This window comes from Notamacropus eugenii, chromosome 1 (genome assembly GCF_028372415.1).
Source record: "Notamacropus eugenii isolate mMacEug1 chromosome 1, mMacEug1.pri_v2, whole genome shotgun sequence".
Classification (NCBI taxonomy): Eukaryota; Metazoa; Chordata; class Mammalia; order Diprotodontia; family Macropodidae; genus Notamacropus; species Notamacropus eugenii.
The window spans coordinates 343,110,349-343,125,035 of record NC_092872.1 but is presented as its reverse complement, the minus strand read 5'-3'; the positions used below and the strand labels follow the sequence as shown (position 1 = coordinate 343,125,035).

The 14,687-nt window shown below is 34.8% G+C and overlaps 1 protein-coding gene across 9 annotated transcripts in view; it reads left to right on the top strand.

Annotated features, from left to right (window-relative positions):
* RAPGEF6 (Rap guanine nucleotide exchange factor 6) overlaps positions 1 to 14,687 on the top strand; it is a 225,407-nt gene that overhangs the window by 150,054 nt on the left and 60,666 nt on the right. For all 9 annotated transcript variants that reach the window (XM_072629969.1, XM_072629966.1, XM_072629967.1 and 6 more), the window contains one exon: positions 12,177 to 12,334. In XM_072629969.1, coding sequence (XP_072486070.1) covers positions 12,177 to 12,334 — 158 coding nt within the window. The remainder of the gene's footprint in view (positions 1 to 12,176; positions 12,335 to 14,687) is intronic.

Genomic DNA, 14,687 nt, shown 5'->3' with positions numbered 1-14,687 from the left:
TAGGCTCTTTTTTTGATCATGGCTTTCAGGTACTCCCATAATTTTTAAATTCTCTCTCCTGGATCTATTTTCAGTTGTTTTTCCAATGAGGTATTTCACATTATCTCCTATTTTTTCCATTCTTTTGGTTTTGTTTTGTAATTTCTTGGTTTCTCGTAAAGTCATTAGCTTCCATCTGTTCCATTCTGATTTTGAAAGAACTATTTTCTTCAGTGAGCTTTTGAACCTCCTTTTACATTTGACTAATTCTGCTCTTTAAAGCATTCTCCTCATTGGCTCTTTGGGTCTCTTTTGCCATTTGAGCTAGTCTGTTTTTTAAGGTGTTAATTTCTTCAGCATTTTTTTGGGTCTCCTTTAGCAATCTGTTGACTTGCTTTTCATGGTTTTCTTGCATCACCCTCATTTCTCTTCCCAATTTTTCCTCCACCTCTTACTTGATTTTCAAAATCCTTTTTGAGTTCTTTCATGGCCTAAGACCATTGCATATTTACTTTTGAAGTTTTGCATGCAGAAACCTTGACTTTTTGGTCTTCCTCTAAAGACCTAAGTTGTTCCTCCTCATCTGAATGGATGGAAGAAAATACCTGCTCACCAAGAAAGTAATCTTGTATTGTCTTATTCTTTTTCCCCTTTTTGGGCATTTTCCCAGTTAGTTACTTGACTTTTGAGTTTTTTGTCAGGGCTAAGCTGAGGGCTGAGATTCAGATCAGGGGCCGAGTTCCCCCAGGGGCTTTAGGTGGAGGTCTCTCAGAGCTGCTATTCAAGGCAGGAAGTCCTACCCACCATCTTCCTTCTATGAACCAAATATACTTTTGATAACTAATTCAGTGAGAACAAAAACAAAGAAAAGTAGTTCAGTTTCCCTAGTGAATATTGATTCAAATATATATGTATATGGTTACTTAAATTATTATCCAGGAGATTATAGCAGTATATCCCAAGGATTGTACACTGTGGCCAGGTGGGATTTATACCAAGAATGCAGGGCTGGCTCAATATTCTACCACATCAATAACAAAAATAGCAGAAATCATATGATTATGTCAATAGATGTAGAAAAAGCTTTTGACAGAATACAACACTCGTTGCTGTTAACACTAGACAGACTATGAACAAATGGAACTTTTCTTAAAATGATAAGTAGTATCTATTTAAATATTTTAAAACCTCAGCAAGCATTATCTGTAATGGAGATAAACACAAACCCTTATCGGTAAGATCAGGAAGGAAGCAAGTTTATCCATTATCACCAGTATTATTCAATATTGTCCTAAAAATGCTAGAAAAGAAATATAAATGGAATTAGAATAGGCCAAGAGAAAACAAAATTGTCAGTCTTTGCAGACAGTAAAGAACCCTAGAGTAGAGAACCAAGTGAAGTTGTTGACACAGTAACTCTACCAAAGTTGAAGGATTTAAAATAAACACACATAAATCATCAGCATTTCTATGTATTACTAACAAAATCACTGAGGAAGAGAAAGGAAAAGATATTCCATTTAAAATAACAGCAGATAATCTAAAATATTTTGGAGTTTACCTGCCAAGATACATATGGGAACTATATGAACATAATTATAAAACCTTCTTTACACTAATCAAGACGTAACCAATTGAAAAAATATTAATTGCTTACGAGTGGGCCATAATAAAATGACACTTCTGCTTAAATTCATTTAGTTTTTCAGTATCATGCCAATGAAACTACTAAAGAATTATTTTTTAGAGCTAGAAAAAATCACAAAATTCATCTGGAAGAACAAAAAGTCAAGAACATCAAAGGAATCAGTGAAAAAGAATTTGAAGGAAAATAGCTTAGTAGTATAAGATTATAAACTATATTACAAAGATTATAGACTATATTACAAAGTGACAATCACCAGAAAGTCTGGTACTGGAATAGTGGATTAGTGGAAAAATTAGGTATATCATATGTATAGTACATGACCGTAGTGTCTAGTCTTGGCTAAATTTAATTTTCTAAACTTTTTAGGGAAGGACTCATTATTTTACAAAATCTGCTAGGAAACTAGAAAGTAGTCTGGCAGAAACTGGAGATAGAGACGCGACAACTCATATCATATACCAAGATAAGATCAAAATGGTTATATAATTTAGATACAGAAGATAATACCAACAAAATATGGGAACATGGAACATAATTGTCAGATCTATGCGTAAGGGGAGAGTTTATGGTCAACCAAGAGGTAGAAAGGATCATGAGAGGTAAAATGGACAATTCATTACACGTAATTAAAATTTTTTGCATAAACAATACCAATGCAGCCAAAATTAGAAGGAAAGCAAAAAACTGACGAAAAAGTCTTTACAGAAAGTTTCTGTAATAAAAGCCTCACTTCTCAAATATATAGGGAAATGAGCCCAATTTATAAAAATTAGAGGCATTCTCTAGTTGGTAAAGTCGAGGGAAGTGAGCAGGAAATTTTCAGAAGAAATCAAAGCTGTCAGTAGTCATAAAAAAAGTTCTAAATCACTGTTGATTAGAGAAATACAAATTAAAACAACTCTGAGGTACCACTTCATACCTGTCTGATTGTCTAATGCTGCAGAAAAAGAAAATGATAAATATAGTTGGTGAAGTTTTGAACTGGTCCAGCTATTCTGTTGAACAATTTGGAAGTGTGCTCAGAGGATTATCAAACTATACGTACCCTCTGACCCAGCAGTATAAGTACTAGGTCTGTATCCCAAAAACATCAAAGAAAAAAGATAAAGTTCCTATAGACAGAAATATTTATAGCAGTTCTTTTTGTTGGAATTGGAATTGGAAATTGAAGGCATGGCCATCTTTTTGGGGCAAGTTGTGTTTGTGGTAGAATGCTATTGTGCTATAAGAAACGGCAAGGTGAACGGTTTAAAAAAACAACAATCGTGGGGAGACTTACATGAGGTGATATAAAGTGAAGGGGGCAGAACCAGAAGAACATTGTACACAGTCACAAGTACGGTTACAGTTGTAATGAATGTAACAGTGAGAAACTGTGAAAGACTTAGTTACTTAAATCAATGCAGCAATCAGTGACGATTCCATAGAACTCACATGATTTACAGCTCCAGAGAGAGAACTGATGGCTTCTGAGTGGGGATTGAAGCAACTTTTTTTCCACTGTATTTTTTTTTTTTTTTTGGAAAATGGCTATGGAAATTTGTTTTGCATGACTCCATGTGTATTATGAGTAGCACAGTGATTGCCTTTTCCATAGATGGGGGGTGAAAAGAGAGAATTTGAAACTCAAATTTTACTTAACAACTAAAAGAAAATGAAAAATCATGACTGACTTAATCACCAAATCCAAAGGTCTTTTCTCATTCTGTATTATCTATGCAATGTTGGATGTTTTTCATTGACCCTTTATTCTTAGAAATCTGCAGTATTCTCATTTCTTCTGCCCATGCCTTGAGTTCTTTTTCTGTTTCTCTTGGTGTGTCTTTCTTTTCTTGTCTTCCATCCAGGGTTCTTTCCTGAGTCTGTTTTTTTTTTTTTAATACTTTGTTCTTGACCTCTTGACTCTGTGTGGTATTAATTATGACAATTACATGGATGATTCTTAATTCTGTGTTTCCATCCTGTTTTTGTGCTTCCATTTTTGTGCTTCAGACTGTGGGATATCTCTACTTCAAGTTAATCATGTCCAAAACTACACTATTTTGCCATTCCAAAATCAATTTCTCTATAACTATTTTTGTTAATTGTTACCACTTTCATCCTGTGTACTTGGGATCTGAATCTTTTTTTTGGCTCCCTCATCCAGTTATTCACAGAATCAGTCACCAGAGAGTTAGAAATGACCTTAGAGTACATTTTGCCTTGAACTTTCACTTTAATGTAACTGATAAGTGGTCATCCAGTCTCTTTTTGCAGACCTCCAGTGTGTAGGAAAGTCATTACTTTCCAAATTCATTCAATCCCATTCTTGGATACCTCTGGTAGGAAATTTTTGCTGTTATCAAGGCTAAATTTGCCTCTCTGCCATTTCTTTCCATTCCTGTCCTTGTCCTCTATGGGGAAACAGAATTCATCAAATCCATCTTTAACATTCAGGTCTTCTAATACTTTTTGACATCTATCATGTCCCGCCTGAATCTTTTTTTCCCCTCAACTGAATATCCCTGAGGCTTGACATCACCAAGTCTGTTAGTTTTGTCTTCTGTTACTTGTTATTCCTGTGACCAGCCCCCTTTTTAGCTCTTCATTTGGACAATTGCTTTCAGTTCCCTGTTTGATCTCTCTACATCTAGTATTACTTCACCTGTTTGATGAAGGGGGACATATGGCTTAAATTCTTCTGTTTTTCTTCTCTTAGGACCTAAGGCATTCAAGTGAACAATCAGTGCATAAAAAGCTGAATCCCACTAAATACATAGTGTAGTTTGGCTTGTAAAAGACATATTTAATGGAAACTTAGCTAAGGAAAACAGAAAATTTTCAAAGCAGTAAAAAACACAAATCTAGCAGAAGTTGCACTACCTAATAAGTGACTTCTACAAAGAACAGTTAATTCACTAATGAATATAGACATTTATCAAAAATAATTCCTAACTTTGGTCTCAAATATTGCCTCTTTTAGCAACCAAATGGCTTTCCTATAAAAGCAGCAGTACCTTAAAGAAGGAACATGTATTTAGATCTTGGCTTTTTTCTTAGATAATCTTAGACAAGATATTTCACCTCAGTGGGTCACAGTTCCTTATTTTTAAATGTGTGTTGGTTTTAGTTTCCTCAGATGTAAAATGAGTGTGTTGGACTTCAGTTTTTGTCTTTTATAATCCTTATCTATAATCTTAGTCATATAAGATATATTCTTTCACTACCTGACCTCAGCTCAGTGGGGTATGCCTGCTTATGGGAATGTATGTACTCTAACTCCTAGGAGAGGGAGGGGGGAAAATTAAAAAAAAAAAAAAGAGATATATGGTCACTCTTCTGTTGATCAGAAGAGTAGCTTTTTTTATCCTCTTTTTCTTCTTAGTGAAGTTGTATATTTTTCATGGGTCAAGCATTTTTTTTCTCCAACCTCCCAAATCTTGAAGAGAAAAAAAAAATCCTAAAGCTGTGTAACAAATATAAAAAAATTGAAAAACCCATATTAGAAATGTCCAAGAAATGTGTCTCATTTTCTGTATCATTAATTCATCTATCTCTCAGGAGAGATGGTTGTAGCATTCTTTATCATTGGCCCTCTGGAATCATGTTTGATCAGAATTTGTAAGGTCAAAATTGTTCGTTTTTACAGTACTGATGCTGTAATATAATTATTTTCCTGGTTATATTCACTTTAATTTGCAAAAGTATATAATTTTTTTCAACCTTCTCCAAAACCATGTCTTTCTCATCTTTTCTTAATATGCTACATAATTTATTCAGACATTTCCCAGTTGATTTATAACTCTATTTTCCAATTCTTCCCTACCACAAAAGGAGCTGCTATTAATATTTTTGTAAATATAGATTCTGTTCTTTCTTTTATCTCTTCAGGGTATAATAGTAAGTAGTTACATTTCTGGGTCAAAGGGTCTATGCAGGTTAGTAACTTTTGAGCACAATTCAGAATTGCTTTCCAGAAAAGCTGGAATAAGTCACACCTCCACCAATAGTAGTGCATCAGTGTGCCCGTTTTTCCAAGCCCTTCCAAAATTGGTCATTTTCCTTTTTTTCTCAACTTGGCAAATCTGATAGATGTGAGGTAGGACTTCAGAGTTAAATTTGCATTTCTCTAATTATTCGTGATTTAAGGGTTTTTCATAATGCTATAGATAGCTTGAATTTCTTTGAGAATTGCCTGTTCTTCTCATAGCCTTTGACCATTTATAAATTGCAGAATGGCTTTTATTCTATACTATATTATTATTATTCTATTATTCTGTTATTATTCTATACTATATTATTCTATTCTATATTATATTTATTTTATACATGTGGATCTGCTCAATATATTTGGGTATTTATATGTGTGTGTGTGTGTGTGTGTGTGTATATACATATATAGTTTTGATTTTTAAAATTTGTTTTCTATTATGTGTACAATTTTTTAGCATCCTTTTTTCAAATTTTGAGTTACAAATTCCGTCCCCTTGCTGTCCCTCCTACCTGGCCCTCTCCTACTCATTGAGAAGGCAAGCAGTTCAATATAGGTTATGCATGTGCAGTCATGGCAAACATTTCCATGTTAATCATGTTGTGGAAGAACATACGACCAAAAAAAAATCCCAAGAAGTATAAAGTTTAAAAAAAAAGTGCTTCAATCAGTCAGACTTCATCATTTCTTTTTTTGGAGGTAGATAATATTTTTCCTCATGAGTCCTTCAGAATTATCTTAGATCATTGTATTGCTAAATCATAGTTCTTCATCATACCGTATTGCTTACACTGTGTACAATGTTCATCTGGTTCTGCTCACTTCACTTTTCAAGAGTTCATACAAGTCCTTCCACATTTTTCTGAAATCTGCCTGTTCATCATTTTTTATTGCACAACAGTAAGTATTTTATTACATTAAGGTACCACAACTTGTTCAGCCATTCCCGAGTTGATGGGCATCCCCTCAATTTCCATTTTTTTCTTTGCCACCACAAAATGAGCTGCTATAAATATTTTTGCACATGTAGATTCTTTTCCCTTTTTTTTATGATCTCTTTCGGATATAGACCTTGTACTGGAATTGCTGGATCAAAGGGTATACACAGTCTTATAGCCCTTTGGGCATAGCTCCAAATTGCTCTCCAGAATAGTTGAATCAATTCACAATTCCACTAACAGTGCATTAGTGTCTCAGTTTTCTCATAGCCACTCCAGTATTAATCATTCTCCTTTTCTATCATATTAGCTAATTAGGTATGAGGTGGTACTTTAGAGTTATTTTAATTTTTATTTCTCTAATCAGTAGTTATTTATTTTTTTAATATGACTATAAATAGCTCTGATTTCTTCACCTGAAAATTGCCTGTACATGTCCTTTGACCATTTATCAATTGAGGAATGATTTGTCATATATATAGTTTAAATTGCGTGCGTGTATGTGTGTGTAGAGAGAGAGAAAATGCTTAAAACTTCACAAAGACTTCTGAAACACCCTGTCTTAATTGTATTGAATTTGTACAAAATCTTTTAAATTTTTATTTAATTAATATTGTCCATTTTACCTTTTGTGAATCCTCTGTCATATTTGGTAATAAGCCATTTCCTTATCAATAGATCTGCAAAATAATTTTTTTTAATCCTTTAATTTGTTTACGATGTGACCATTTGTGTATGTATATGTCATGTACCATTTGGAGTTTATATTGGCATGTGGTATAAGGTATTGATCTAAACCTATGTTATACCTGACAGCTGTCCGGTTTGCAGTTTTCCTAGTAGTTTATGTCCAGTAATGAACCTTACCCTGGTAGCTGTTGTCTTTGGATTAATTAAATACCAGGCTGCTAGGTTCTTTTGCTTGAATATGTTGTGTACCTAATGTGTTTAACTGATGAATCCTTCTACTTTTTAATCAGCATTAAATTGTTTTGATAATTACCATTTTGTGACTTGATATTGCTGGACCTGCTTCCTATCCATTTGTTTTCAATATTTCCTTTCATAAATTTTCCTTTCATAATCTTTTGTTTCTCCAGCTAAATTTCATTGTTTTTTAGCTCTAGAAAATCATCCTTTGTTTCCTATTGCCATGTTTAACAATTACAAAATTGTACAAATTTGTAAGTTGTGATTACTCAGAGTAATCTCTTTTAGTGTTCTGAGAATATGCTGCCTTTTATCAAGGACTCCTTTTTTTTGCTTATTACATTATTAGTTCTCTAAATAATTGCCTTTCCATGTTTGCAATACTGGGCTTTTATTTTTCAGTCATACCCTTATAGACCTCTTTCCCTTTTTAAATATATTTGTTATTCAGAGTAAATTTAGTATTAGAAAATTGTGTATTGTTCAACCATGTCTTGTTTTTATTCCTGCATCCCCTTTTCAGGAGACTCTTTGGGTAAGAAATGACCTAATTCTTTTTAGAAGGTACATAATAGCACAGCTTTTTAACAAGCATGGATGCTTTGCCACTTGAATATAATTTCATTCATCTCATGGCATGGATTGTGTATGTAATTGCAGAATTAAAGGACCTCAGAGACCATCTAGTTTGATTAGAACCTTAACAGGAATGCCCTTTTAACAATATCTTCTACAGGTATTCTGACTTGGATTGAAATCAAAGTCCAATTGTTGGGAAAGAACCTCTGATAGGTAACCTTTCTTGTGCTGGCTTCACCCTGGTCCTAAGTACAGGTTGGGATTTGTTGAGATTGAGTCAGTGAGGCAGATGGCAAAAACTTCCTCCAAAACCTTTTACCAGATAATAACAAGAGGAATACATACAGACATTTAAGAAAGATACATAATATATCTCCAGGACCTTCAGTATCCCATAGGATGTTCTTAACTTGGAAGCAACAGTAGCTTTCTTTGAGATGTCTGTCAGTTCTAAAGAGCTGTACTTGTTCTTGGTTAGTGTCTTCATGAAGTTCTCTATATCTACAAAGGCATAACTTAGTGCTGTTGACCAATCAGTGAATCAAGGAGGGATTTATTTTCTAATTTGAAACATGAGTGGTCTGTGTGTCTTAAAAAATATGACTTTACCATGGTGATACCTACATTCTCCTTCATGTTCTCTATGTTAATGAACCTATGATTACTGGATTCAGTTGGGCCTTAAATTTCTAATTATGCTACATGTCCTAGCAAGCCCCTTAGGCTTAGATGGTCAGTAAACAGGCCCCCAAGCCTGTAGATTGTGGATAGCACTCACTACAAAGGCCATTCTATTTATTCCTAGTTCTCATTTTTAGGGCATTTTTGCTTACCTTGATCTGTTCTTCCTCCCTTCCAACCCATTGTTTTCAGTTTTACCTCTTTGACCGAGTAAAATAAAGCTAATCCCTCCTCCAAATGATAATACTTGATAATACTTGGAAATAGTTATACTCACTCTTTTCATGAGGCCAATTGAGTAACTGAAAAGGCCTTAGTTTATAAAGGCCAAGGTCTCTTACTGTATCCTGGGTCATCTCCAGTCATCCTGATGATATCTGGTCACTGGATCCGGATGACTCAGGAGGAGAAAGTGAGGCTGGTACCCTTGCACAGTCCTCCCTCACTCAGAACAAAGTCAAGTGCAAGACATGTCATCATTTCTCTGATGTCATGGTCTTCGAAAATGAAGGACAAGCACATCAGGCCAGTTAGTCCCAGAGTTCTTTTACTCATTCTTGGGATGATGTGGTCTCCAGGCAATTCACCTCTGTAGTTGCTCTTATAGGATGCTCTCTAAGTTGTTCATTTACTTCCTAAAAAATAATAATAATCTAGATATGATAAGGTAGTGAGACTTATCACTTTTTTGTCTTATAATTATTGTCTATATTTTAGATAGAGTGGCATCATGGATAGAGTTGTCTTCAGAGTCAGGATGACCTGGGTTCAAGTCTGATCCATTCTGACTGTGACTCTGGGCAAATCCCTTAACCCCTCAGTGTTGGAGACAGCTTTCTCAAAACTTTGTATTTTAGAGAAAGTGTTGACCTTGCATTGGTAGAAAGACTTTACTCATTCAGAAGTTATGTATACCAGTAAAATCTCAGATCCAAGATCTACTGCCATCTTATTTTACTAAAGATGAAAAGATTCTAAGAAGTTCATTGACTTACTCATGGTCAGATGGCAGATAAGTATCTTAGGCAGAAAAGAATTGAACTCTCTTCTTCTTCTTTCACCATATCATGTTCCATCTTCAACACAAAAAACATCAGATAGGTTATGTAAAAGGGACTGACCTGGATTCTTTCCTTGAGTAAAATCTTCTGGATCATATCAGAATGAAAAAGGACTAAATAATCACTCAGCTTTTGGTATTCTAGTCAGTAACCCTGCATTCAATTAAATTCACCCACACCTGATACCTACTATGTGAGGAATTATGAATAGCGGCCTTGGAGTTAAGAAGATCTGGGTTGAAGTCCTACCTGTTATACATTCTGACTGTGTTTTGTTCTATTTGCACTCTTACACCTCTAGATATCGAATAAGCAGATAAGCTGTGGGGAAGGTCCTAATCTGCAGTGAAAGCAGAAATTTCTCTCCCAGAGCTTTCAAGTCTAGTCAAAAACATGTTCTAGACACTCTTCTGAATATTGGAGATACAAAAAAAAATAAGATATAGTTTCTGCTGTAAGTGAAGTTACTGTCTAGAATGATTATATGATATGGCATATAGTTACTGTATTAAAATAATTAAAACAAGGTGAGAGCACAGGAAAGGTAACATCTGAAGAAGAAAGCATTATTTCTAGTTAAGATCCAGGAAGTAACATTTGATTTAGGTGATGAAGGATAGAAATGGAGGGAAGACCATGTCGAAGTTGGAGAGCAAGCTAAGCAGACACAAGGAGGAATATGTACTTTGGGACAGAGAATTGTCCAGTTGGCCTGGGGCATTACATGCGTGAGTAGAGAAGGGAAAGCCATATGAAATGAAACTAGAAAGATTGGGTAGTATCAGGTTGTGAAGCACCTTGGATGCAGATAAAGGATTGTTATCTTAATGGTGAGGAAACTAATTGGAGACTTGCACTCATTTGGAATATGATCTAATAAGGTGGTGATAATGACAATAGAGACAAAGAATAAATTACTTTAAGCTCCTCAAATTGGTCTCATTCTTCTCCAATCCGTCTTTCATGCAGTTGATAAAATAATTTTCCCAAAATAATTTTCATATTTCTGTCCTTGTTATGCCCCTGTTGAAAAACCTGCAGTGCTTTCCTGTTGTCTGAAAAATAATTTTCAAATGCCTTAGCCTGGCATTTAATGTCCATTCCATTCTGGTTACCTACCTTTGCAGCTTTATTTTTTATTACACCTCTTGTAGGCTTGGACTTGGTGTTTTCTGAACTCAGTATTCTATCTTCTGGCACAAACTGTCCTGTCAAGAACATACTTGTTCATCTGTGTCTCTCAGAATCCAAAATTCCTCCAGGCTCAGCTCAGGTACTGAGCTTTTTCCACAAATCCTTCACTGAATGCCTGGTTACTAGTCCTTTTTTTGGTCTTGTTCACTGGCAAAAGGAGTTCCTGGTGTGGAAATTCCATCCACTGATATGAGTTGATAACTCTTCTCTGACATAGTCTCAGATTCTTGTCTAGAAGCAGAAGGAGGGTAAATGATTTTTTCTTGTGATCACAACTAATCTTTGTCAGAAGCTAGACTTGAAGCTAGGTCTTCCTAACACCAAAGACAGTTCTCTATCTTCTAGATCATGTTTCATCTTCTCTCTACACATTTTACCATAATTGTGCCATCTAGGTACATATAATTCTTTCCTCCTTTCTTCCCCTCCGCCTTTAATAATATAAACTCCTTGAGAGAAGGAACTGTTTGTTTTTTGACTTTTTGGATGCAGGGCCCAGCATGATTCTGTCTGGCTCATGCCTTATCAGTGTTGAATTGAAAGTAGTTAAATCAGTAGAACTTGAAAATAAATTATGTATGAAAAGTTATAAACAAAAGGAAGTCAAAGATATTATCAAGGGTTTTTTGAACATGGATGAATGTTCATAGGTAAATATCCTGTCCGGGATAGTGTGATAATGCTTTTTAGAATGTGACTTTTTTGTGAAAGCTTCTGTGATATCATTGCTTTCTGCTGACTTGAAGCATATTCAGGTAATTTCTCTGGACTTCTCTCGAGTCCTCAGAATACTTCACATGCTTTACATATACTTTAATTCTCACTTATGAGATAGCTTTAAGATTTTGAATTTTCTTATTTTCTTCCTCTCTTCTTCTTCCTCTGTTTTATTCTCCACCACCACCCTCTTAAGTTTATTGTTAGCATGTTAAAACCCCAAAATATGTGGTTGTTCCTTCTTAAAAACAAAAAAGGAGGATGCAGTGAATTTTGTCCTCTTTTTGTGCATAAATTGAATTGTTTTAGTTGAGTCTTGACAAAAATATCCCTTGATACTGCTATTATAATAACAAGATTGCCTTTTTTCTTTTTCTTGTAATGCCCTTGATATCACAGTTATTGTAAGTAAAAATTATGCTTACTGTTAAATTCCTTGAAATATGGGTAATAGGTGAAACCTTTTTTTTTTCCTGCAGCGATGGCAATGTGAGCCAGTCACAGGATGACAGTGTCCTTGGAACAAGACATTGTAGGCATAGTCTAGCTATAATGCCTATTCCTGGAACTCTTTCCTCAAGCAGCCCTGATCTCCTGCAGCCTACAACTAGCATGCTGGATTTTTCTAATCCAACAGGTAAGTATTCTGCTCATTTTACTTAAGGTCAATTAATTGAATGCGGTATTTGGGAGAAAAATATGTAGCTGAGTATTTTATAGAAACTATCAAACTAATGATAGATTTATGTTAACCTACTTCTCCAGACTGTGGGTTATGAATTCATGAAGGAAATTTAAGAGGGAACATATACTTTGTATGAACAGGAGTGAGTTATCTTCCCAGAAGACCCTTAAAAGTATCCCAGATTGTGGCAGGGGGCTGTTGGTTATGATGTCAGGATTATTTGGCTTTGCCTGATTAATCCTGGAAGAGAAGATAGGAATGAAGTATGAGGAAAGTTTTTTTTCTTCAGGGCCAGGAAATATGCATCCCATGATGTATAGGAGAGATACAAGTTCAATATATATATAGAGAAAGAATAAATTACCTCTTTACCTTTAAAATAAATTACTTATATTTCACAGATATACAAAATAAATACCTTTATTTTCCAAAAGCAATGTTAATATTTCTAGATCCTAAAGCTTTTGAGGTTTTATTGCTTTCAAAAGGTTAGGAAATTACAGCATTATATCCTTTATTGTAATAACTAAGATTTCAGTGTATACCATTGATGATATTTTTATTTAATATATTTTCCTTGCTAATTTATCTCCACCTTTTTTCAAGATTTGTTTTGTGTTCATCCCTTCCTTAATCACCTTTAAATAGCTCAACATTATTGACTAATCAATTAATCAGTCAGGCATTTTTAAGAGACTATTTATTATATTCCAGACACTGTGTAAGTATAGAGTATATAAAGACAAAAATGAAGCTGTCTTGCCCTCAAAGAGCTTAGATTCTAATGGTGGTGATAGCATGTATGTATATAGGCATAAAGCAAACACAAATAGGTAGCCTTGGATGGGAAGGCACTAGTAGGTGTGGGGACTTGGAATAGCCTTCTGTAGAAGGTGGCATTTGAGCTGATTCTTGAAGGAATGCTGGAACTCCAAGAGACAGATGAGGAGAAAGAGTATTCTAGCCATACAGGGCAGTCATTGCAAAGGCATGGGAGACAAGAGATGATGGAGTGTCATGTGAGGAGTAACAAATATGTAACTATGGATGGAACATAGAATGTGTGGAAGGAAATAGTATGTAAGACTACCGAAGAGGTAGAAAGGTTGTAAAGAACTTTAAATATGAAATAGGATGTTTTTAATTTTGTTTTGTTTATTCCTGAGGTCATAGGGAGTCACTGAAGTTTGTGAAGATCAGATTATATTGATGGTTTCATAGAAGAATAGATTAGAATTTGGAAATGAGCCCAGTCTAGATGCTATTGGAACAGCCTAGCTAGGGATAATGAGACCCTAAACTGGAATAATAACTGTCAGTGGACAGAAAGTGACATATGGGAGAGATGTTATAAAGAAATTTTTAAGAATTTTAGCTGATTGAAAATGTAGGGTGAAAGTGAGGAATTGACAATGAAACCAGGTTGAGAACCTAGATAATTAAAAAAGATAATGATCCACTTGAGAATATTAGGGAAGGTCAGAATTGTGGCAAGTTTTGGGAGAAAAATAATTAATTTTGTTTTAGACCTGTAGGACCAAGTAGTTAAGGTTAATATTATGCTGCTAAAATTAGATCTTATTGGGAAGATAAACTCTTGAAAGAGTCTCATTTTTAGCCATGGCCGTAGTTCCTTATACAAAGTAGGTGCTTAATAAATATTGACTGAATTAAAATTCATTTCATTTCAACAAGCATTTATTAAATGCCTACTTTGTGCAAGGTTTGGATCTACAAAAAATTAAAATCCTTAATTTAGGTCTTTAAATAAAGCTTTCCACAGCTTGCCCCCTTCCTATTTTCCATTCTTCTTACTCCTGCCCCAACCCCCAGCCTTGTCCCCTGAAATGTATTCTGAGATCCAGTGACCCTGACCTCCTTGCTGTTCATGAACAAGACTCTTCATCTCTTGACTTCAGGCATTTTCTCTTCACTATCTCCCATGCCTGGAATGCTCTCCCTTCTCATCTCTGCCTCTTATCTTCCTTCACTTCCTTCAAGTCTCAGCTAAAATCCCACCTTCTACAAAAAGCCTTTCCCAGTCCTCTTTAGTATTAGTGCTTTCCATTTATTAGTTATTTCTAATGTATCCAGTTTATATCTTGTTTGTACTTCCTTGGATGTTGTTTCCCCACTTAATTATAAGCTCCTTGAAAACAGAGACTGTTGTTTACCTTTCTTTATAGTCTCAGCTGTTAGCGAAGTGCTTGGCACATAATAGTTGCTAAAGAAATGCTTTTTGTTTTGAGAAAAGTGGAGTTCCTTGCCCTCATTATACTTCACTAGGATACCTAAGTATAAAACG